The sequence below is a fragment of the Rhamphochromis longiceps genome, linkage group LG11, assembly GCF_057381845.1.
Source record: "Rhamphochromis longiceps isolate RC_006_pf linkage group LG11, R_longiceps_female_GT1.1, whole genome shotgun sequence".
NCBI classification, from domain to species: domain Eukaryota; kingdom Metazoa; phylum Chordata; class Actinopteri; order Cichliformes; family Cichlidae; genus Rhamphochromis; species Rhamphochromis longiceps.
This window is the reverse complement of record NC_140567.1, coordinates 18,043,265-18,065,815: the sequence shown is the minus strand read 5'-3', so window position 1 is coordinate 18,065,815 and position 22,551 is coordinate 18,043,265. Positions and strand designations below refer to the sequence as shown.

Here is a 22,551-nt window from a genome sequence, read left to right as displayed (position 1 = left end):
GCTCAGTCCCTTACACAGCACACAGACAGCACAGTAAGGCACTCCTAATGAATCACAGATGTTGTTCTGGAGGTACTTGAAGTAGAGATGCTGCATGTGGTCTTTTTTTTATTTTAACAAAAATGATCTCAAAACTAATCTTTCTATTTATTTATGACAACTTAGTAATCAGTGGATAATGCTACTAATGACAAATAGTGCAAAACTTGTTTTGTTTCGTCGATTTCATACACTGTTGATACTATAGGGATATCGTGATAACTATATATAACCCTGGTATCAGAAAATGAAATATCATGATTATGGTTTTACAGAAATAAAACATTCCCCCACCATGTCCATGCACTCGTACTTTCAGTTTAAATCCACGTTCCAATCTTAATTTCTGCCTTTAAGTTTTAAAAAAACATGAACTCATGCATTAGATTTTCAATCATTTCCAACTAATCAATTTAGTAAAAAATTGAACTTAAAGGTGCTCTTTCATCAATATTCCAAAAGAGAAAAGTAACACAGTAATAAAAAGTAAAGATGAACTTGATCGATAGTATTATTGAAATAAGTCAAGTTCATTTTGTTCATTTTCTGTTGGTATTTCAATGAAATACAACAAAAACATGGAGAAATGACCAGAAAATGGAAAAATATGTCTCTTTTAAGAAAAGTATTCAAAATAAAATCACAAGTTCTCTGAAAATCAGCTATATCAAGTTTAAGAGTACGCCTCAAAGGAGTGACACACAGTGTGTTTTACAGGATGACGTTTTAAGAACAATAGGACATTTAAAGACACTTTATCACAGGAAGACTTTCCTTGGATTCAATATTTGGCAATATTTTCACCTTAACAATTAAACTCTCAGTGTGGCGACCAGTCCAGTGAACGACTAAATATATGAGATATAAAAAAAGAGAATATTTACATAAATATTGCAATCGTTTACTAGCATGCATATATGCCACTGAAATCACAAGTTATAAAACAGCAGACTCAATGCATGTAGCTGTGCTGCTGCAACATTCAGGTCAAACACTGAGTAAAGCTGGAAGACAAAGTCATGACTTAAACAGACTAAATCGTCAAACACCGTTAGATGTGGGCTAACCCTCAGAACATCTGAAATACAAGTTTTGGTCTGTTTCCATTCAGTCACTCCAGTGTATTCAATAAAATCCCACAATGGGAACAACAACCAGCATCAAGCATGACTCCCATGTGACTGGTGTCATGGATGGGTGGATGGATGAGCAGACAAATTTGAAAGGTCAGATATCTCAGCAGCTGCTGTCCTTTGGGTCCTTGCGCTCCTCAGGCACCTGGAGCACCATCTGGTGGCTGGCGTCTTGGAGGCTGCTGGTGTGTGCTGGGTTTAAAGCTGAAAGCTGTTGCTTCTCACAGGGAATGTGCCTGACCTCTGATAGCTCGCTCCTTGGAGTTGCCCTAAAACCAGCCAGGACACATCACAGATTACTGCTGGTTAATGCTTGTCTGATGTTGCAGTGCATGTAATGTAAGGAACTGTACATATACAATCAATTTTTTAACATTTCAAAAATGGCATCTCACACCTCTCCTACTTACCTCCCATCTGCCACTCTGTGCAAGCTCTCTGAGCGACTGCTGACTTTACTGGAGCTCCCCGTTTTGCTGCGTCTCTCCCCCCCATCCCTCTCTCTTTCCCTATCTCTCTCCCCTCTCCTCGAGCTTCGACTGGAGGTGCCTCGGTCCAGGTGTTCCCTGGCTGAGGTCTCAGACAGTGAACCTTGCATGTGGGGCTCATGGTTGCCTAAGGCAGAGGTGCCTTGATTGCTGGTGGTGGAGACACTGGTGGGCGTGACTCCGGTACTCGTGCCCATGGACTTGGAGATGACCTTGAGTTTGTGGGAGCTTGGTTTGTAGTGCTTCTTCTTGTGCTGAACCCGGTTGTTGTGCTTTAGGAAGAACTCGCAGGACTCCTGGAGCACCCGACGGCTCTCGCTGATGGGGCTGTGGGTCACATGACATGGCATTAAACACATGATCTAGAATACTGTATTCTCACTCCATCAGTGACTGTGTGAAAGATCTTCCACGTGTTTTGCTGTGGTCAGAGTTGTGTCTTACTCTTTATTGCGGGTCCTGTTGAAAAAGTAGGCCCACTCAGAGCAGGTCTTCTTACTGCTGACCCAGAATACTGCAGATATGCCAACCACCAATGTCATCAAGTATTTCACCAGAAACAGGGAGAGGTCAGGGCGTTCATGATCTGTGGTCTAAAACAGTAACAAACTCAATGGTAATGAGATCCTTGTGATTTAGAGCAACTGGTTAAATAAAAAAATTCAATTTCTTACTTAAGACAAAGTCAAGCATTTCCAGTACAGGCATCAGGTACTGACTGTCAAAACAAGACTAAGCTATTTCCCACTGCAGCGCTTATAAGCTCACGTATTGTATCTTCCACATACCATACAGATATCCACTGATGTATAATTCTTGCACTACTAAAGCACTTCTAATGAATTTGGACCACACCACCAAATGACCGAACATGGGCACTACATGCTGTATGAAACAACGACAGGACAAAGACCTGGCCACTGAAATATCTGAAGGTGTGCGGCAGACTGCTTGGGAAATACAGTCGTCCTCCACCAGTTCCTGAGCTTGGAGAGACTCCTGTTGGAAAACCTTGAATTTTGGTCGCTCCTAAACAGAAGTCCGAACAAACTGGTGCTCAACTGGCTTGATGGAGGAAAAAATGGTTAATAATGTCCATATGTTTTGGACTTGCACCTTTATGTTTTGGGGATTTGTGGGAATTATTTCTAAAGTCTTTTGCTTTAATGTTTGCAGAAGTTTGACATTACTTTATGTTGGATACACCCCCATTACAAGATGCTGTGTTAGTGTTAATGTTGTCAAACATATCCTGAGACATGACATATTGTATACGGCTCCAAAGAGAATTGTGAGAATAACAGAGGGAGAAACAGTGTGCTTATTTGGCCCTTGAGACAAACTGATGATGCCAATTTTTTCTCCCCACCATCTTTTTTAAAATTTATAACCCTGCATTAAATTGTGATTCATCTAAAGACCTCTTGTTCTTTGTTTTTATTTATTTTAATGTGGAAAAATTATATTTAATAAATTAAAGAAAACTCATGTATTCTGCACTACATTTTTGAGGTACCGCAGCTTCTAAGACGTCTGTTACTTCCACACTGATCTGTCATAACAGTCTTGATTTTGGAATCCCTGTACTCTGCAGGACATTATAGATATTTAATAATTGGGATTTTTAAACAGATGAGCCTTTTGGATCCTTCTGAGCCCTGATCAGTTTTATGAAATTTTCACTGTGCTTTGGTTTTGCCCTTTTTCAGCAGTCTAAAAAAGCTTGTCCTAAACTTTCACCCCATCTTTACTGAATGAATAAGTAACAACAACCTGGTTTAAGCAGGGGATGCTATACTCCTGGCAGCGGTCGTTTATCCAGGTGTTCTCCCAGCTGCTGCGGTGGCTCTGTTCGTAGGTGTAGCAGGCTAGCAGGGTGACCAGCGGGACCAGGTAGAGGCAGCTGAACACGCCGATGCGAATCATGAATTTCTTAAGCTTCTCCTGGTTGCGCTCGTCGTGCTGGATGACCTGTCGGACGTGATTCAGAGAAACGATACCTGCCAGGATGAGGAAGAGGCCGACTATGACGCCCACGCACAGTGGCGCCAGTACAAAGTAGCGCAGCGCATCCAGGTCGTAGAGCCCCACAAAACAGACTCCGCTGATGTTGTCTCCTTCAACTTTGTTCAGAGCCAGCAGCATGACAGTGAGTGCCCCAGGGATCCCCCAGGCAGCAGAGTGGAACCACACCTTAGACAAAATAAAAATATTGACTGAGCTGTAACTGCACATATTTCCTTGTTGTGTTTGCTTCCTATTTGCTACTAGGAAACAAACCTAAATACTTAAGAACCTTACCGCTTTCTTCTCAATGGCCTCACAGCTCCACTTGGGGCCGGCTGCCAGGAACCAGGTGATGGTGAGTATAACCCACCAGACGATACCGGCGATGGAGAAGAAGTAGAGAAGCATAAAAAGCAGAGTGCAGCCTTTGCTCTGAGAGCCCAACACCACTGTGTCAACCCCAGCAGGATGGGCCGCTTTGATGCAGGCTGCATTGTTTCCCAGCAGGAAGCCGATGAAGTATATGAGCGAGACAAAGCTATAGCACACAGCATAGAAGATTATGGGCCGCTCTGGGTAACGGAAGCGTTTGACGTCAATAAGGAATGTGAGGAAGGTGAAGAGTGTAGCACCCAGGCAGATGATGGAGCACACACCGATGAAGCTCTTTGCAAATTCTATGTCGTGGGGTTTGAAGTACATGTTGGAGCAAGGTGGAGCACAGTCCTGGGCGCCTAGGAATGATGAGCCATGACCTGGCTTGGTCTTTAGCTGCAATGGGCACCAGAAGCCCAGCTCTCTCTTAGCGGATGAGGAGATTGCTGGGGTGGTTAAAGGGGCTGGAGAACCAGGCACACTGCAAGGGTCCAATCTAGAGCATAAATAACAATATAACAGGATAAGTGCCTCAACATGAATTGTGGGTAATGAAACCGGGGAAGGATATTTTCTTACTTTTCACACATTTCAGGAGGCCAGGGGACATCAAAGGTGTGGATGTTCTTCTCACAGTCGGACCGAACAGCATTGCACTGCTCCCTGCAGGGGTGGATCACCTTATTCTCCTCGGTGCATGCTGGGATAAAGACTTGGCACAGGAAGTGGTGGACATCTGGAGAGCACTTCAGGTTTATCAGGGGCATAAATGGCTGAAATTGAAGAGATTAAACATACTATATTAAAAATCGGTTTTCCATTATAACAACTATTATTGCACTCTGTTCTTCCATTACGTTTAGATGCAAGTTACATCACCTGAGAACTTTGAATATACTGATAGATTTGAAGGCTTGACAGCCCTACTCGTGACCTGAACACTCACATGTGCGTGCATGAGTTATATAGCATTCCCTAAAGAAACCTTTGAAGTAGCTTAAATCTAAGTTTTCCAGCTATAACTTTTCTTTGAAGAGCTTCCAAAGCATTTTCATGATGTTACAGCTATGTACAGTCTGCCTACACTGGTGAATCCAGTATTTCCACAGACTGTGCTGTGCTGGGGGAGTAGGTGTAGGTAGCAGTCTGCACAGTTTGAAGTTTTTAAACATTTTTCTCTGAAAAATAGACAGACAGTAACCTGTAAGATTGTGAAATTACTTTTGTAAATGCAACTGGAAAAGAGGCATAAATATAATGATTTTACTTGTGTTATAAGTGCAATCTGCATGACTGGACATTGTAATATAATAAGCACTGAGATTACAAATGATCAGGGTAGCAAAAGCTGGTGAAAATATTTATGCTACATAAGCAACAGTACACTATAGTAACACACAAAACTGTCCATTCATCGGCCGGAAACCATGATCAACCAGAGCATTGGAAGGGGGGGTATAGGTGGCAGGAAATGAGAGTGCGGACATTTGGAAACAACCAGGGACAGGCCAAGAAGGCTGGAATGCACAGAGCTGTTCATGGGAAGGTTGCTGAGGATATGTGTGGAGGACAGCCTTATTATTTTTGGATCGACACCAGCTACATCACTTGGAGTAATATGCATGTTCAATACATAACCAGTTAATAGTGACAGGCATGCGTTAGCACAGACTAAGTGTGTTGTGCTGTGTTGTATTGTGTGTATTTCAGAGTACTCCACACTCTCGACCTCATCACTGGATAGCTTGCTGTAAATCTAAACTGCCGATATGCGCAAAGGAAATCCACACGACCACACTTGAGCATATTGCACTAGTTGATGTTTTCTCTTCTCTGCTTTTTCTGGCTCCAGGCCCACATCTCTGGGCCCTGGGCTTGCCCCCTCAGACATTAAGCGTCCTTGTTTCTCTCCTCTGGAGGTCCTGGACTTGAGGCTCCTCGTGGCTGAACAATCTGACCTTTATTTTCTTTAGAGCACTTACTGTAAAAACTGCCCTCATTTCAAAAACCTTCCAACAGGATCAGCTGCAAAATTTGAGCTGATTTGCTCTTTAGGGCAAAATCCTTCGCAGAGAATTTCTGCACAATGTACTTTAAGTATTAAGTGAAGTTTTTTTTTGTTTTGTTTTTTTAAAGATGACTCTTACTTTTCAAAGTTTTACTCAAACTTTCAAGGCCCCCGAGTGTCCGTTATAGTGTGTCAGTTTGTCTTTCCATTCTCTCTATATTCTAACACTTCAAAGTTTTTGCTCTTTCCAAAGCTGGCAAACACTAGTGGAAGGGCAGGAAAAGGTTAGCCCTCCTCCGGAAAATCCTACTGATAGGCTGGACTGTGCCCAGAATAAAGCAGAAACCTGCCTGATTCCAACGTCAGAGCTTTGTGATAAATCATTGCACATGTTCAAAGCGGGCTATGTTTAGTATTTAACGTTGAATGAAGGCCAGAGAGTGTAAGCCTGTCACCTGGGAGACAGGACTGCGGAGGTAGGACCGTGTGTGTGTGTGTGTGTGTGTGTGTTGGGGGGGTATTAAGAGACAGAGGATACTCCTTGTGGTATGCACAGCAGGCTTTGTGTGCGACTGGGTGTGTCCCTCCCCTTCCTCCAGAAATCAAAGAGCCCTCACAACAAAGTCACTGAAGTTGCCCGTGGCCAAGGTTGCCATGAAATAAGAAGCTGATACCTTTGCCAGATGCCACACAAAAGACTCCTACAGATCATGCTCAACACTCCACACCAAATGCACGTAACCCAAACCCCCAGGAATGCCAGGAGACAGGATGCAACAGCTAGAGAAACATTTCTGCTGAGGATATGTGCAAGACAACAAATGGTCTTAAAGCACATTAGCCAAAGCGCCACAGGGTTGACGGAGCAAAGCTGAAACACCAGTTACACAAACTTAGACTTTAGTCACAGCAAAGGGTGGTGATTAAAGAGAACACTACTAGTCTGAAGAGAAGTCAAATTTAAGATTAGAATTCTCTAAATCTGAGCAGATATTAAGCATATTTTTCCACTATGAAAAAGAAGACTGATTTCTGTATTCTATGCATGGAAGAAAATTTTAATCTGCAGGGTGTAAATCTCTAATTACACCAGTTCAGTGTCATTTGAGAGTTACTGTTGCTAAGAGATGGTCTACTGACTTCTGTTGTGTAATACTGACTGGAGCACATAACAGCCCAGTACAGTCTATAAACCTTTATACAAGAGCACAGCTTATAGGTGCTTCTACGTATACAGCTAGACTTCTTAGCTTGTGTTAGATTTTTCCTAATTTGTTGATGCCAACAAATGATCAGACAGTTATATCACAACAACAGGTCCTTGAGCTCAGCCCAAATGTTACACTGTGATCTGAATCATGACCTGAATTTACACAATAAAGGGACAGGAGATTTTCCCGCAGTTTCGAATGATGAAGACAGAATTTTGGAGAAATGAAAAAAAAACAAACAACAACCATCAAACATATATATGATTGTGCTTTCTGTTATAATTGTACGTTTATTCTGTTGAAAACAAACACAATTAAGTCGTTTTTCTTCCTGAATCAAGATTACCCATATGGAAAAGATATATATAAATCTTATAAAGTTTGTATCTGTCTTGTGTGAAACTTGTATGAAAAGCATATAAGAGTGAAAACAGATATAAGATCCCTTGAAAAATTATATAGTGAAACTTGTATGTTTTGGATACTTACTAAAACAATGTACAAAAGTAATGAGAAAGTGGCCACTTTCATGAGTAATCACATATAAGTTTTTACTATTTCTTTTCCATATGGGTATACACTGAATTACCACTGGATATTTTGAGCCAATCTGGATATTGACTTTTGAAAGTTCAAAAACCCTGATAACATGTTTGCATATGGTATTTTAAACATACCTGAAAAATGCCGATAATAATGTTCCAAAACCGATAAAGGCGTTACTTACATAAGGATAAATTAACTTAGCTTGGATTCGGATTACATGCCTCATTTCAACCATTCATCAGTCATCCAGGTGTTAGTCAGAACATCACCCACTAATTGGATGGAAAAGTGGTCACGCAATAACAGTCAATACCAAGACCAAATGCACCCCATAGCCACCTATACTTACATGCAATCGCATGAGTGCGTGCAAATGAAGAAAAAAACCCTAAACTGATTTGACTTATCAGAAGATCAACAAGAAACCCACAAATTGCAAAAGTAATGAGCTGAAAAATGTTGATTACCCTAAAAAAGAAAGCTGCCTCTCAGCTTAGCGTGCAGAATTAGCTGTTGGCTCCACTGATCGGCTGAGAGCCATGGATTTTCTGATAAATACCGTTCCACGTTTACTGTGTGTTGATGGCTATTTCACATCCTTCCATTTCTATTGCATTTTTGCCTCTTTAGCAAAGCCCAGTGGAAATCTTATGGCTGCCAGGGAGAATGGAGTTTTTTGGATTTCTACTTGTTATTAATTAAGTACTTTCTGTTTGGTGTCGCTGCTGCAGGCTTTCGATTATTGTTAGGGTGAGTCTGAGCTGATTTCCTGTAAAGTAAACTGTGAATCTTAGCTCTGGTGATATTGAGTGTTTAATCCCTATTTAGCTTCATTGTTGTCCTATTATGTTGCTGTTCTATTATAGATACTTATTATAGTGATAAGCTCCATTTTGTATAGCTTAAATTCTGGTTCACGCCTTGTGTATTTGTAGTTGTAATAATGTTCTTCCCTGTGTTTTTCTTTGTCTCATTTCTGTATTTGTGGTTTGTGTTTTCTTCTCTTGTAGAACTTTAAGTCTGCTTTGGTTATTTCCTCTTTAGCTTTGACAGTTTATTTTCTTCACGTCCTGTGTGTTGCTTCCTGACGGTCTCCTCCAGGTTGTGCTCAGCTGTGTGTAATTACTTACACCTGTGTCTCGTCTCCCTCCTGTCTGATATTCCTTAATCAGCCTCCAGAATAAAAATCGTCCTGGCCTTCTCTTTGTTGTTTTCTCTGCTTAGTTCTGTGCACAATTCTGTGAAATGACTGTGGATGCACCTGTTTTGCTCCCCATCTGGCCTCTTGTTTTTGTGATTTTTGGACTTTGGTTTTGGACTTAGTCAGTGATTAAAGCTTGTGACACATTTTTGTTATAACTAAGAATGTTCTTCTTTCTTAACTTCTTTTACTTGTAAGAGGAACCCTAAGCAGAGCCTTCTTCTACCGCAAAGGTTTCTTAAAAGCCTCCCTTTAGAATTTAAGTGGACAGATTCACAGTTTAATCACTCGCTATTTCTTTTAACAATCAGATGTGATTTGTGGACAAACTGTGGCTGGTAAATACTGTGTGTCAGTTGAAGTCCATTACAAAATGGTAATTATATTTCAATCAATATGTGCTTCAGTATGGGCTGAGAGACACCGTCAATTAGTAACCGGAGCCACAAACAGCGCTGATGGCACTAATAATGACAATTATATGGACATGATATTCATCATCGCTGAATGTGGCCTGAAGTATAATTTCCAATTATAAGGAGAGGAAGCGTTTTTTCAACGTTCCATGGAAACCAAGACTGATGAGAACCTTTGAGGTGGGCCAGAGGCTGCCTGGATAAGTCAATAAACTCTGCATTAGCCCAATATACACTTTGAACAAATTCAGCCTAATTTTACATAAATTCTACTAGAATTTAAAATAAGTTCTGTGGGGTTGAATCATTTTTGACAATTGTTCACATGCTTAGCTTGCTTGGCCCGCCTAATCTATAAAACACTGGACCTTTAAATAAAAATGAATCACTGTATGCTTGCACGATGCATAGGCATACAGATTTCTACAGATAAATGTTGTGTAATGTTACGAGGGCTCACCTGCATGCGGTTGTATGCGATATCCTGATCATAGTGGCCCATCATGTTGGGGAAGAAGGTCATGTTGTAGGACGTCTCCAAGCACCGATGCACTCTGATAGGCTCACACGTAAACAGGCTGTGGGCATGACAGCTTCCCACCCACATCAGTGCCAGGCACACCCACAGTGGTCCTGGCATCAGCATTGTGATGAGTGAGTAGGAGTGGGCGTGTGCACAGTTCTTTTTTTGTGTGTGTATAAACTAATTCGAGTTTCTTTTTAACTGCGTGCGAGGACGTCTTGGCCTGGTTCAGACTGTCATCCGTGTATCATTCCTCCCAGGGACATCTCAGTGGAGCTGGTGGGCGCTGCAGCAGGTAGAATTTCTTCATGGTGAGTCAGCAAGTGCCTATAGGCCACAGATAGGAATTCCACATCCCTGAAAAGAAGGTACTTATTGTGACACAGGTTTATATTTTCAGACACACAGAGAAGTGGACGCACAAACCGAATTTTCAGCAAGATATCCCTTCAGAAATCCCAGCTTAGGAGGTTTTTCTTTTTCAATAGTACCTCATTTACTGCACAATTTCAGTTTTAGGAAAACAACCTGGCATGCATTGTTCCGTCACTTAAAAAATAAACACATTTTCATGATTTCAGTGCATCCTTACAAGTCCGTTGAGGTCTTAAAATCTTTGAGAAGTTTAGTTTGGGAAGCACTGCTTAGAGACTCCTCAGTCAGATGGAATCAAGCTACCAAAATCCAGTCAATCCCCACGCAGGCTTCGAGTGCATGCTTTTTACACAGGGTGGGGAATGCGCAAGATCCATGCTGATTCAGAAGAATGAGTCTCGGCTTGTTGATGCACATTAAACTTCACATTAAAGTGTCAGAGTTCCACATACACACTTGGTTTACGAGCCACTGAGAAACCTGAACGGCAGACAGCCTGCTGTACTTTCCCACTGATGTTTTGCCTTTCATAAAAACAGAGTATGTGTAGGTTTAGGCTTGTTCCTGGTGACCTAACAAGGGGCCCACAGATTATGCATTTATTTGATATAACTTCTGGTTATATTCTGAATTTTAACAATTTGAGCAAAGCTAGCTTTGGATCAGTTTGCACAGAATTCTTGTCCATTGAGACTAAAGAGACACATCGTTTATATAGGTACTCGTCTCTCTGATGATTATCTTATCACTGACGATAAGCGCTTAATATTACCGCATCCCTTTTTCCACGTACAACAAAATTCAGCAGTCCTCAAAGTACAGCATGTAGTCAAGGAGGTTCATAGTGCTAAAGTAGCTAAAAAGTAATTTACGCTTAATAAGCCCTTTGGTTAGCATATTAGCGATATACCAGGAATAGTTAGCAGGGTAAATATTTGACACGTTCCACCAACACTTCGACATACCATGCAGACATGGCTACAAACAGACATAATAAGTTGATATTACTGTACAATTACTTGCATATGTCAAAGCTAATTACGTTTTAAATCAATACGCGAGTCCACGGCGGCCAGGAAAGCCGTTTGTTTCCCCGTAAATGACACACCAGCTGTGGGGAGACAGTGCAGTCAACATCCCTGCCTCGGTCGCTGCCATGGGACAAGGGGCCGAAACAACTTCGCCACAACCAAGCAGAAAGAACCCATGAGGGGGTAAAAATGCGAAACACGAAAACTTACCCCCAAATACCCAAGAGTTAGCTGACTTTATGAATAGTTGCAGGATCTGCCCGGTGAGGAATTTGGTAGCGTGTTTCCTGAGATAAGCTCCCGCACCTTCCCACCAACTATTCCCGTCCTGCTCTGAACTAAAGATGCTTTCAGGTGCAATTGGAAATATGAAGTGTTTTTTTGTTTGTTTGTTTTTTAAGTTAAAATCTAAGTTTCACGGTAGTTTGTGGGTGGGAGACTTCATGTGTATAATAGCCTTTTATATAAAAAAAAAATTAAAGGGCAAGTTCATCTTTAAAAGAGTGGCGTACTGTACATACTAACTTTACAGGTCACTAAACTAGCAGTTGAATGCCCCAACGAGAGTAACAATGTCAGTATAGACAGGAAGCACTTAAACGCCGCGTACGTGCAGACGGCAGATAAAGGATGAAACAATGCAAAATACAGCTGAGAGGGTTTATTAACAAACACCAACTTTTCTATTTTTTTACAACAATCATAACTTATAGAATATAATTCTATAATTTCTGTATTTTCCACAATTACCACTAGATGGAAGTGGGTGATTTTACCATTTAAAAATGTGTCATGATGTTTTGCAAGTGACAAAATGCAGTCGTATACAGATAAAACTGCACTGACGTTTCCTGTAATACTGATATCAAAAATATAAGGGTAACAATGATCTCACAGATGCGTGCAACTACACAGTGTTATATTTCTTCTTTTGCTACTTTCAGTGGAGCAGCGTAGTATCGCCAAATTTGCCGGGCACCCCGTGGAAATCCTATGAGGACCCCTTGTTGTCCCAGTAGTGTCTACAATACTGCATGTAGCACACGCAGAGGCATCCCCAACAATTTGCCATGCCTCAATTATCCACCTGGAGGCGCTCTCTCCCGACTGTGTCCATATTCATGTGACCTGCCGTGGAGAGGCGGGGTTATAATGTAACAATTTAGGTCCTACAGTGTAACCAATAAAGTGTTGCTGATAACCCTGCGCATCTGGTCGCCGCTGCACCCTCCCTTCGTGTCGCAGCTGATTTTAAAAAAAGGAGCCCAACCTCGGACATCAAATGATCAAATGATCTGTAACGGAGGCGCCGCCAGAGGGGGACGGGACTGACTCATAACACATTCATATGAGGTGCGTAAGCTTGTGGCACATTGAGAGAGGAGGAGGAGGGGTGAATACTGTAAATTCCTCCAAAGCCGTGAGGTGCTCTGGGTAGGATTTGGTACAGATCGTGTGCTTGTGCTCTGCGAAGGATGCAACAGGATATTCTGCTCGCACAGGAGAGGTTGCTCTCTTCACCGTCCCCGTAGTTTGTGGACCGAGGCGCTGGCCTGTTGCTAGGAGACCTTTTGACAGCTGGGAGCTTTTTTTCTTATTATTTTTCTTCAAAGTGACACTTAATGCACTAGGGTATCTGCTTATCTGGCAACCCAAACCTTCCCTCCTCCTCCTCCTCAATTCAGCTCCCTCGCGCGCTTTTCGTGCGTAAATCCTAATTGTCTTCTGTGCGTAAAAGACAACATTTGCACTGTGGTCGTTTTCGGTCAGGAGATTACAGTGTTTTGCAGGGAACAATGGCCTAGTTGTTGCGATTATCAGATCCTAAATTTATCCGCCTTCCGGACGTGTTTAACCTCTCCCACTGCTCATTTTTTCACTTGGTAAGATAATTTTTAGATATATGTTATGAAAACCTCGTATTCTAACAGCACTGAAGACATTTAGGGAGACAAGGAAGTTATGATTTCCAATTTTATTTGCTTTTGATCACACGTTTTTAGCATGTGTTCAGCTGGACTCAAGGGTAATGTAAGTAACACTTACCTGTGGCTATACATCTGAAGGTCAGTCGTGAATGGATCGATAAGTAAACCTCACTGAGGATGACACCTAAACCAGCAGTACACTCGGCTCTATCAAATAAACTGCAAACATACAGAGGCTTGCTTCTGTAAAACAGGTGTATGAGAAGACCCAGGTCAGCTTATTATTTGTACACTAAGCGAGTGGGGTTTCAATCAGAGTATCCAGAGCAGCTTGGATTTCCGAGTGACCTCTCTGTGCTGCTGGACATTATCTGTGGGATATCAAGATTCAGGTGTGTAGCACATTATGTCAAGGTTGTAGCTACACCAGAAGGACTTGGTGTAATTTGGACTCCCAGCTTGTTCAGAGAAGTGCTGACCTTGTTGATTCACTTCACTGAAGCCTAGCTGCCTGTGGCTGTCGCAGTCCCCGGGCTTTACAAGAAAAGGCCTTCAAAGAACAGCTCTAACAATTGTCAAAGTCAACAGAGAATGGAGAGAAGGGAGAAGTCAGCATTAGGCGTAACGTGTGGTAGCATCCCTTCACACGTCGCACAGGAGGCTGTCACATTGTGGCTTTGTTGAGTAGATGGACTGAGTGAAGCTGACATGCTGTTCTGTCCTATCAGGCTGATGTATGTGCCCAGTGAGGAGACTACAGTCCTCAGGAGCCACATAGCACCTCCCCTCCACCTCCATCTTAACTTCCTTTGTAAGAGGGTATGCCTTCTGAACCGAGCCTCAGGTAGGTCCGCACATCTAAAGCTCATGGCAAAAATAGACAATAACCCTTAAGGAACCGTTACTGTGTATGCACCTCCTGTGGCTTATCAGGAGGTAGAGCAGGCTGTTCATTGATTGGAAGGATGGTGGTTTGGTGTACGCATGTATGGGTGAATGTGGCTACTGGTGTAACAGTGCTTTGAGTGGTCAGCTAGACTAGAAAACTGCTATGTTAATGAGAATCCAAACACAGAATCAACTGACAGTTTCAAACAATGCTGACATTATTCACTTCTTTATTTTAAGCTGAGAAAGATCTATTTAGGATCGATTTGTTGTTCAATAACCGTGCTTGGAGAGCGCAGGCTCTACTAGCTTTCTCTATCTTTCTCTCTCTCCTGGACTGTCCATTCAGTGTCTTTTTTTATCTAACTTAATATATGGATGTAGACAAGGTTATACGAGCGACAATCCACCTATCTACCTAAGAGCCCAATCCGTTGTACCAAACCTACTTACTAAACCTTCAAAAACAGGTCACAGTTGTATTTTCTTTTAGTTTAATCAAATAGAAGGAAACATCTTTTTATTGTGTTATCAGGGAGTCTTTTTTTAGCAGCAGGATGCTGCACGTGGGATTTACTTGGAAAAAGAACTCCAGCATCTACACTGATTGCTTCATTACCTAGCCTTCCGACTCTGTGGTTTATTTATATGTTTAATAGTTTTTGGACACTAAATGAAGCTCGGAGGCAGGGAGAAATAATCAAGTGCTGATTTTGGCCTTTTCAAGAAATAAGAATATGTTGCAATAAACTATTTTCAAACTGAAATCTACTTTTAGCCTTTTAAAGCCAACATATATGGCATCGTAACATTTCTGACTGTTGCAGTCCTTGCGGTGGTACTTTAAGAGTAAACATTGGTGTACTTTAAATTTTAAAGCTGTTTTACACATCATACTTGGGTAATTAGAGAAAAAATAACCTCTGATAACATTATTTCTTTATTTTTTTGTGAGCTGGTAAATTGCAACTTTTGTAACACAAACAAAATATGACACACTGTGAAATGTAGGACACAGATTCTTTTGCAATATGACCCATTCTGAGGGCAGTTTAGCCACATTATTGTTCTTGTGTTGCTTTAGTTTTCACCATTCGGCTAACAGTTTTGTCCTAATATGTTCATTTCATCCTTATACTCTCTTCTTGGAATGTAAAAACCTTTTACTTTAAATTATGGCAATCCCCCCCCCCCCCCCCCCCCCAAAAAAAAAAAAAAAAAAAAAAACCTACCAAACAAACAACCTGAGTCATCTTTTATCCTACCTCAATCCCAGAGCGCATTAACGCATCCGCCCACACACACGCCCATTATTTCCTCTGTCTTACACCCCATCACCATGAAGGTGACAGAGTAAGCCTCTTGGCAGGCAGCATAATTTAAAGTGATGGCCAGGACTGGAAGTGGACATAGATGGATTTAGGTGGACAGACTGGCTTATGAATGGGCATAAGCGGAGAGGGACTGAGGATGAGTTGGAAAATGGGGTATATTTGCTGTTACATGGATCCTCAGCTTTCTGCCAGTCGGGAAAACTCATTTTGACATGTTCTGTGGTCAGCGCGTTTATCCTGTCAGCTAAACTGTGAGATAGACGCTGATGGGTAGGAAGCGCTGTTTTTGTAAGGGTGGGGGAATGGCAAAAATGTAAATCATGGCAAGCCATTGATTGAGTCACTTGTCTAAATTTCTGATGCAATTTTAACAATGGAAATTAAAGATAACTGAATAATGGGGTGTATGCACTTATGAATGTGTTTGTATCTTGTGGGTGGGACTGATTGAAGGGTTTTAGGCTATTTGATTATATTATTCAAATTATTGCTAGTCCTGTGGATGTTTATGTTTAATATTTTGCAGCCTGGTTAATCTTTTGGGTGTACCTGTTCAGGGACTGTAGATGGAAATGAACTAGTAGCACGATCTGATAAACACCACCCTTTTTTCTTACGAGATCAGTGTTTTTGTGCATAGTCTTTGATAAATCATCTCATAAACTCATATTTTATTCACAATAGAATATAGAAAACACATCAAATGTTTACATTGGGACATTTTACTATTTCATGAAAATGTTAGCCCGTTTTGAATTTAGCAACACGTCTCCAAAAAGTTGGGACGGGCATCCCGAAAGGCTGGAAAACTAAGTGTTACAGAAAAACAAACCAACTGGAGGAACATTTAGCAGCTTAGTGGGTCATCTGGCAACAGGTCAGTGACATGAGGTGCACCATTCTGCAAAAACCTGTGTCTACATATTGTGGAACAAATTCAGAATAATGTGCCTTGATGAAAAATTGCAAAGACTTCAAATATCTGATCATATGTTTTATTGTGAATGAAACATGAGTATGAGATTTGCACATTTTTGTTCACATTTTACACAGCATCCCAACTGTTTTGGAAATTCACTTATATTTGTGCATATTCTATTCACAGAAAGGGATGCTTTGCCACTGTTTTATCATAAATAAAAATATGGGACAAGCTTATGTGCCAATAATGATACTAACCAGAAAAGTTAAAGCATGACCAAAGTCTTTACATTTAATTCTGAGAAGGCTAATGAATGTTGTAGATAACAAATAATGTAATTATAAAGCAGATATAATAACCTCATGGAGGCAACAAATGCCTCACTAGAGAAAAAACCAAGGATAAATAATTACAATTTATCGCCTGGGAATCATTAATGTTCAAAAAGCCACACTAAATTCTAGGTACAGGGACATTAAATTCATATTAATATGGACTGGACTGGCATGTAGATAGCACTTTTCTGGTCTGACTGCTCGAACCATTCTACTCTATAAGCCACATTTAGCTTTTTCACACACTAATTCATGCAGCACTTAAAGACACACCTACAGCCATTTTTACAATCACTAATTAACCTAGCATGCATGTCTTTGGAGTGTGTAAGTAAGCTGGAGTACCCAAGGAAACATGAGCAGGCAAACAAGCTAAGCAGGCCCCAGATAATCAGGAGATTTAAACCAACTGCACCACCATGCTGCCAAATTATTCAAAAATGTCTTCATCCTCTGGGTTTTGTGGCCACTTCTAGAGAGTTTTATGGCAGAAAACCAACAGTTCCATATAGTTCAGTAAAAAACAAGAAAAATCAGCCTCACGGTGGTGGAAGAGAAAAAATAGGGTATCGTCAATAAGAGTAATCCTGTGTGGACTAATAATAGTTTTAGCGCGTCTGACATTTATAGTAGTTGTCAATACGTGTCTGAACACCAATAGTAAAGTAATCAATGGATACTGATATAGTTGCAGTGGTGTGGTAAAAGGTAGAGGAAACTGGGTTAAGAGATACTTTATGTATGGATAATAATGATACAGCAAGCAACGTTAGCTTGCTGTAGTTCCTTAGCTTAATTCTTGGAGTGTGTGTGAGAGCATTTCATTTCAGTTGTTTGGTGTGATTTTCACCACTGGACATGGGGTAAAAAGTTATGATTTTTCATGTATTTGCTGTGCACATTACATATATTTTAAAAAAAATAGAGATTTTTGTTAAGGTAGGAGTTTTACATGGATATATGTTACTATTGTGCTGTCAAGGTGGTTAAAATGAATGGAATTGTTTAGATTTATTGTAAATGTTTGCTCACAGAAAAGTCTTAATTTGTTTTAATCCATCTGTGGTAAAGGATAAATTATTATTGCTTATTATCATTAGCGCAAAATCTTTGTCTTACCTAGTAAATCCACTAAAATCCAACATCTGTTTTGTATGTCTGTGTGTTGTACACCAGTAGGGAGATGCTGACAGGACAGAGGCTCTGCCAGTCAAAGTCGCACCAGGATTCGGTCCTCTCTGCCCTCAACCAGCAGAGGAAGGATGGCCTGCTGTGTGATGTCACTCTGGTTGCCGGTGAGCAGAAGTTCCACGCCCACAAAGCCGTCCTAGCAGCGTGCAGCGATTACTTCAGGGTGAGTCTAGTTCATGTTAGAGATCTCAAAAACAATTCATCCTGCCAATAAATGAAGTTCTTGAGCAGAGTAGTAGTAGAAGTGTTTGGTTGGAAAATTGGTCATGTTTGCAAGCCCACATGGTGTATTATATGTCACACCAACTGCTACACGTCTTTCACTAACCCACCTGGAACGAGCCCGAGTGTTTGATACCTTTTAAGCCACATACGTTGCTTTAGCTAGGCTTGTGCTGTCAGACAGCCAGGCAGGAGATTTCCTCAGATGGGCCGCACAGGGAAAAGTGCACACATGAGATTTAATTCAGGGACACCAAGCAGATTAGAAGGTAGAAATTAATCCCTGTTGAAAATGAGAGGCAGATTAAATATGTCCAAGTTGCCCGGGGATTATTCCTCCCGTGTGTGTGTGTGTTTGTAGGGTTTTTTTTTTTTTACTTCTGTCTGAAGAGAGTCGAGGGTGGGCGAGTCACACTCCTCTCCTCCTTTTGTTCATCCCCTTCACATTTGTTCTCCTTTTGTTCTTCGGCTCCTTTTTTAAATGCCGCTCTTTCAAGTCCCAGCTGAGCCGAGCAACACTGTTGTTCCAGCGCTCGGATTATTAGATCAGCCTGCTACAGTAAGCAAGAAAAACTCACTCCGCTCCTCTGTTCCTCTGGAGCAGCCTAACAACATTATGTTCATTTTGTCATCTGACTCCACCGCTGGGTTTCATTTACTTCATTTACTGAGGAGATGAAGGGGCCTTGTGTGGGGAATAGCAACTGTGTTTTCCCCCTCGTTCCACGTCTCAGTCTTCTCACACTCAGGCAAACACCTGCACACTTTGCAGTGATTAGAACACATTATGTAGTCCAGCGGGCATGAGGGATTGTAATGAAATACCTGACCAAGCATGAGTTGTGTACCTGGAACTTGTCCTGAATGTGTCACCTGCCTCTTCCAGTCCCATCACATTACTAAGACGTCTGGACAGCTTGGCGAGATACAGCCACAATCAGTCACACCAGCCTCACAAGCACACCGCTGACAGCGAGAAAGTACCCACACACAAAATGTTGTCTGTTCGCCCATCAGTTAGAAAGGAGCCTTTACCAAAAAACAGTCACTATTTTCAATAGAAATGTCACAAACTACACTAAGTAAAAGTCATATATTGCTTTGTGACAACACTATTTAAAAGACTGATCGGTATTTCCTGTAGATCATTTATAGACGATCTCTCCTCTGTCTAATCCAATATAGCTTGATTTGATAATGGCATCTGTTGTAAGTTGATCCCTGTGAGGAAGTTGGTGCGTGGGGATTCAATGTATACTGTGCTATTTGTAGCAAGCTGTAAATAAGTGGAAATAGATTCACTGCTGCATACAAAATTGAAAGTTTGTGAATTCCCCTTTCAGGTATTTATAGTAGCAACAGCTTATTTAGTTTTTTCTTCTGAATACTTTAGAAAAGGAGTTTGCAGGTACTACTGTGGCACTGATGTCGCATTAGGCAGTTGCATTGCATATTATATATCTCCGGACTGCATGCACAGAGGTACAACACACTACATGGACTGCCTGTGGAAAGAGTTGAGCTCTGTTTAACTGAGCTGTATTGATTTCATTTATGAGAATTTGACACTGTTGGGTCTGTGATTCCACAGGCCCCACGGGTTTAGAGACTTATTCCCGTTAACGAAGCAAGACGAACAGCAATCGATCGATTTTACTTGCTAGCAATGGAGGCTGGTCCACCAGGCTCTTGGAGCTGAACGCTCCTCACCTGTTTCCTAGCCAACTTCAAATAAACAGCCTTCCTTGCAGCCTTTTTATTGAATACAGTTACAGTTTACACTGGCACCACCCATTGCGGTGTGTCGGGCCCTTGTATGTGTGTGTGTGTGTGTGTGTGTGTGTGTGTGTGTGTGTGTGTGTGTGTGTAGGTGCCCGTGAGTGTGTGTGCTTGTGTTTGGGGGTGCATTTGTGTGACCTCCTGCTCACCAAAGGGTCATAAAGGCAGGAAGTTTACTAAACAAGAAAACAGAACCTTCACATAGGATGTGTCCCTATAATAAAACACTACAGCCTCCCCCACCATTCAACAGGCTGGGGCGGGGGTCAGAAACAAAGGAATGTCTTGGATCATACAGTTTGAACCAAGACTTACAAATTTAAGTACAATAATGGCAACATTTAATAATTTGACTCCAACAGACACAAGCCTGAAATGTTCTTTTCTTTAAAGCTGTAGGTACAGTGGGGCAAAAAAGTATTTAGTCAGCCACCGATTGTGCAAGTTCCCCCACTTAAAATGATGACAGAGGTCAGTAATTTGCACCAGAGGTACACTTCAACTGTGAGAGACAGAATGTGAAAAAAAAATCCATGAATTCACATGGTAGGATTTGTAAAGAATTTATTCGTAAATTAGGGTGGAAAATAAGTATTTGGTCACCTCAAACAAGGAAAATCTCTGGCTCTCACAGACCTGTAACGTCGTCTGTAAGAAGCTTTTCTGTCCCCCACTCGTTACCTGTATGAATGGCACCTGTTTGAACTCATCATCTGTATAAAAGACACCTGTCCACAGCCTCAAACAGTCAGACTCCAAACTCCGCCATGGCCAAGACCAAAGAGCTTTCGAAGGACACCAGGAAAAGTATTGTAGACCTGCACCAGACTGGGAAGAGTGAATCTACAATAGGCAAGCAGCTTGGTGTGAAAAAAATCAACTGTGGGAGCAATCATCAGAAAATGGAAGACATACAAGACCAATGATAATCTCCCTCGATCTGGGGCTCCATGCAAGATCTCATCCCGTGGGGTCAAAATGATCATGAGAACGGTGAGCAACGATCCCAGAACCACACGGGGGGACCTGGTGAATGACCTGCAGAGAGCTGGGACCAAAGTAACAAAGGTCACCATCAGTAACACACTACAACGGCAGGGAATCAAATCCCGCAGTGCCAGACGTGTTCCGCTGCTGAAGCCAGTGCATGTCCAGGCCCGTCTGAAGTTTGCCAGAGAGCACATGGATGATACAGCAGAGGATTGGGAGAATGTCATGTGGTCAGATGAAACCAAAGTAGAACTTTTTGGTATAAACTCAACTCGTCGTGTTTGGAGGAAGAAGAATACTGAGTTGCATCCCAAGAACACCATACCTACTGTGAAGCATGGGGGTGGAAACATCATGCTATGGGGCTGTTTTTCTGCCAAGGGGACAGGACGACTGATCTGTGTTAAGGACAGAATGAATGGGGCCATGTATCGTGAGATTTTGAGCCAAAACCTCCTTCCATCAGTGAGAACTTTGAAGATGAAACGAGGCTGGGTCTTCCAACATGACAATGATCCAAAACACACCGCCCGGGCATCAAAGGAGTGGCTCCGTAAGAAGCATTTGAAAGTCCTGGAGTGGCCTAGCCAGTCTCCAGACCTCAAACCCATAGAAAATCTGTGGCGGGAGTTGAAAGTCCGTGTTGCTCGGCGACAGCCCCAAAACATGACTGCTCTCCAGAAGATCTGCATGGAGGAATGGGCCAAAATACCAGCTACTGTGTGTGCAAACCTTGTAAAGACCTATAGTAAACGTTTGACCTCTGTTATTGCCAACAAAGGTTATGTTACAAAGTATTGAGTTGTATTTTTGTTATTGACCAAATACTTATTTTCCACCCTGATTTACGAATAAATTCTTTACAAATCCTACCATGTGGATTCATGGATTTTTTTTCACATTCTGTCTCTCACAGTTGAAGTGTACCTCTGGTGCAAATTACTGACCTCTGTCATCATTTTAGGTGGGGGAACTTGCACAATCGGTGGCTGACTAAATACTTTTTTGCCCCACTGTAGCTTTTTTTCTACTCTATCTGAGCACTCAAAGTACTTTATATAACTTGCCTCATTCACACATTCATACAACGTTTCTATCTAACATTCATACATATTCAATCTCTGATAGATCACTGGAGAGCAAATTGGGTTTAGTATCTTGCCCAAAGATATTTGGCGTGCAGACTGGAACAGCCAGTAATCAAATTACCAACCTTCTGAGTAGTAGATGACCTGCTCTACCTCCTGAGCTCTATAGAGAGAAGTTTGGTCGAGTCACTGACTGCAAGATGCCCAGATCCTGTGGCTACATCATTACCCCTCCATCACCATGCTTGACAGTTGGTGTGATGTGTTTGTGCTGATAAGCTGTGTTTTATTTTTACCAAAGTGGTGCTATACATTATGGCCAAAAAGCTCCACTTTAGGCTTGTCTGTCCAAAAAACACTGTTCCAGAAGTCTTGTGATTTCTTGAGATACAACTCAAGATACAAACCTAAGCTATGCTGCCATGTTTTTTTTTATATGTAAAGAATTTCTCCTGGCAACACTTTAAGCCATTCTTGTTGAGTCTTTATCAAATTATATTTTCAAGAACTTTAATATTAAT

At 41.6% G+C, this 22,551-nt stretch overlaps 2 protein-coding genes across 6 annotated transcripts in view; one reads left to right on the top strand and one right to left on the bottom strand.

Annotated features, from left to right (window-relative positions):
* Window positions 1-697: 697 nt before the first annotated feature.
* fzd6 (frizzled class receptor 6) lies at window positions 698-11,721 on the bottom strand. 2 transcript variants are annotated; one of them, XM_085422573.1, is made up of 8 exons: window positions 11,564-11,721; window positions 9,885-10,304; window positions 4,622-4,815; window positions 3,962-4,538; window positions 3,431-3,853; window positions 2,105-2,253; window positions 1,583-1,987; window positions 698-1,441 (listed from the first exon to the last, which is right to left on the bottom strand). In XM_085422573.1, exons 2-8 carry the CDS (start codon window positions 10,068-10,070, stop codon window positions 1,276-1,278), a joined length of 2,100 nt encoding a protein of 699 aa, XP_085278699.1. In that variant the 5' UTR covers window positions 10,071-10,304; window positions 11,564-11,721; the 3' UTR covers window positions 698-1,275. The 2 variants fall into 2 exon arrangements, with proteins under 2 accessions (XP_085278699.1, XP_085278700.1); XM_085422574.1 differs by having other exon boundaries at window positions 3,434-3,853.
* A 796-nt stretch (window positions 11,722-12,517) lies between these two features.
* klhl32 (kelch-like family member 32) overlaps window positions 12,518-22,551 on the top strand; it is a 36,893-nt gene continuing 26,859 nt past the window's right edge. The window contains exons 1-3 of one of the 4 annotated variants that reach the window (XM_085422567.1): window positions 12,518-12,706; window positions 14,010-14,125; window positions 17,937-18,114. In XM_085422567.1, coding sequence (XP_085278693.1) covers window positions 14,103-14,125; window positions 17,937-18,114 — 201 coding nt within the window. In that variant the 5' untranslated portion in view covers window positions 12,518-12,706; window positions 14,010-14,102. Of the gene's footprint in view, window positions 12,707-13,111; window positions 13,237-14,009; window positions 14,126-17,936; window positions 18,115-22,551 lie in introns of those variants that run through there. The other 3 variants (XM_085422568.1, XM_085422569.1, XM_085422570.1) reach the window with 3 other exon arrangements.